The following is a 2,080-nucleotide window of genomic DNA, read 5'->3' on the forward strand; positions in this document are numbered from 1 at the left end:
TGGTAGCTGGTGCGGCAATGCGCGCGCAATGCCTGCGTGCGCAGTATTTAAGAGGCATTGCAGTAGATATTGTTAAGAAAGATGCGCTCTAGATAGGTTCCTCTTACTCTTTGCATTCGCACCTGCGTCTTGGCAATAGCTAGGGGAACAAGGGAGGAAGCAGCTATCTTTCACACAAAGGAGCAATTATACGCTATACCGTAATAGGTGGCGCCATGGTCAAGTCCACCGATCTAGGCCAAAAAGAGGAGCGAAAAGGGGGTCGGATCCAGCGCGATGCCCAATCGAGACGAACAAGGCCTGATCCGCAGCAGTCGCAGGGAGATAGGTAAACCTAGACACAGTAACTATAAGGCATTAAGTTTCTAATTATATGCTTAGTGCCTTTAGAGTTAATAACACACTTAGATGTATAATTATGTTAGATTAGCACCTTAGACTAGATCTAAGCAATTTATTTACCTTATTTTATAGGGCCTAGCTTATTAGTGATAAATTTATTAAAGCAGTAGTATGTAAAGTAAAGATAGCTAATGTTAGGATTAACTAGTGTCTTATTAGTGTACTTTTTATAGGGATTGTGTAGCTTATTTGCTTTAAGAAGTTTATTAGCCTGCTTATTAACCTTAGTTTGCTAGATTAGACTAAGTAGGCCTCTAAAATCTAAGTATTTCTAGGGAATTAGCGTAGCAGTAATAATTATAGTCTAAGGGAGCTTAAGCTAGCAAACAGCGTAGCTAGCTATACTGTTAAAAGTTTTATAATACCTAGGAATGTAAGCATAGCCTTAGCAACCTAGAGTACATCTGCAAGCACTTACTGCCCTTTATCTAATGCGCTAGCTTAGAATATGCCTACTAGATAACCTTTCTATTCTTTAAATAGATAAAAGTAATTAATGTTTAAGTTAATATCTATCTCTTTTAACTATAAGAGTGTGTATTGCTTAAGAAGCTAATCCTTATGCACAGTAAAACTATTTTAAGTGTATAAAATGCTATAAGGGGTAATAAAGATAACTTAAGAGTTTATCTTATTCTTAGGGTTAAAAATTAAATAGTCTTGCTTAAGAGTGCTAGTAATATATTTAACTTCTTTAATCTGCTTAAGCAAGCAAGACTTATTACTAGCATAAATAATAACATAATATTTATTAGAGAAATTCTAAGCGTTAATAGCAGCCTATTTAAATAGATAAAGTTAAGTAGTGTAGATAAACAGCTTAGGTGTAAGATAATTTTTAAAAGCTTTTTAATTTTTGTTATTATACAGCTACTAAAGCTTAATCTTCCTCTTATTAAGATACTAGAGAGCGTTAGTGTCTAAATTAGATAAGAAAGCAACACATAAAGAATAAAGATAGGTACAGAGAGAAGAAGAAGAGAGAGAGAGAGAGGAAGAAGAGGGGTGTTTTAGGTTAAGTACACTAGTACTTAATCTAAAATCCCCCCCTCTTTTTTTTCTTTTCTTCTCTTCTCTTTGTCTTTTTTTTTAGTTCTTTAGCACCCTAGTAATCTTTTAAATAAATAAGGTTAGTAGAACTTATAATGTTCTAGGAAAAAAGAATAGTGTTAGTTTTACTAATACTAACCTAGTTAACTAAGCACACACTATGTAGTGCAGTGTTGTTTTTTATAAATGTGTTATATTTGTTTGCAATTGCAGCAGCCCCTGTAATCTGCTACTACACAGGTGTCTGTGCAGATGTTATTTCTAGCAGTTAAGGATAGCTTTTATAGCAGATAAAATTAGTAGTTAGAGCTACTTAATAGTTCTAAGGCTAGTAGACTAGATTTAACATAAGCTCTAATGCTTTACGCTTATATTTATAAAACACTGCATTAGTCTTTAGTAAGCTTATAAAACTTTTATTTAGTAGATCCTTTTTATTTTTACTATGCATCTATGTCTAAGGTGTGTTTACTAGTTTAGCACTATCTTAGGGTATAGTGTAAGCAGCTTTATATTTTTAATCTGCTAGTAGCTAAGCAGCAAACGCTAACACGCTATTAAAATATTTATTTTTAAAATGTTAGCTAATCTTCTTATTGCTAAATTAGGCTAAAAGGTATAAAGTCTA

General features: G+C 33.2%; 1 protein-coding gene across 1 annotated transcript; it reads left to right on the forward strand.

Moving 5' to 3' along the window:
- Nucleotides 1-28: 28 nt before the first annotated feature.
- Nucleotides 29-332, forward strand: BDR25DRAFT_352942 (uncharacterized protein; the record flags this gene model as incomplete). The annotated part of the gene is made up of 2 exons (XM_033695081.1): nt 29-43; nt 144-332. 2 exons carry the CDS (start codon nt 29-31, stop codon nt 330-332), a joined length of 204 nt encoding a protein of 67 aa, XP_033549479.1.
- Nucleotides 333-2,080: the final 1,748 nt, after the last annotated feature.

This window comes from Lindgomyces ingoldianus (assembly GCF_010093535.1).
Source record: "Lindgomyces ingoldianus strain ATCC 200398 unplaced genomic scaffold BDR25scaffold_10, whole genome shotgun sequence".
Taxonomy (NCBI): domain Eukaryota; kingdom Fungi; phylum Ascomycota; class Dothideomycetes; order Pleosporales; family Lindgomycetaceae; genus Lindgomyces; species Lindgomyces ingoldianus.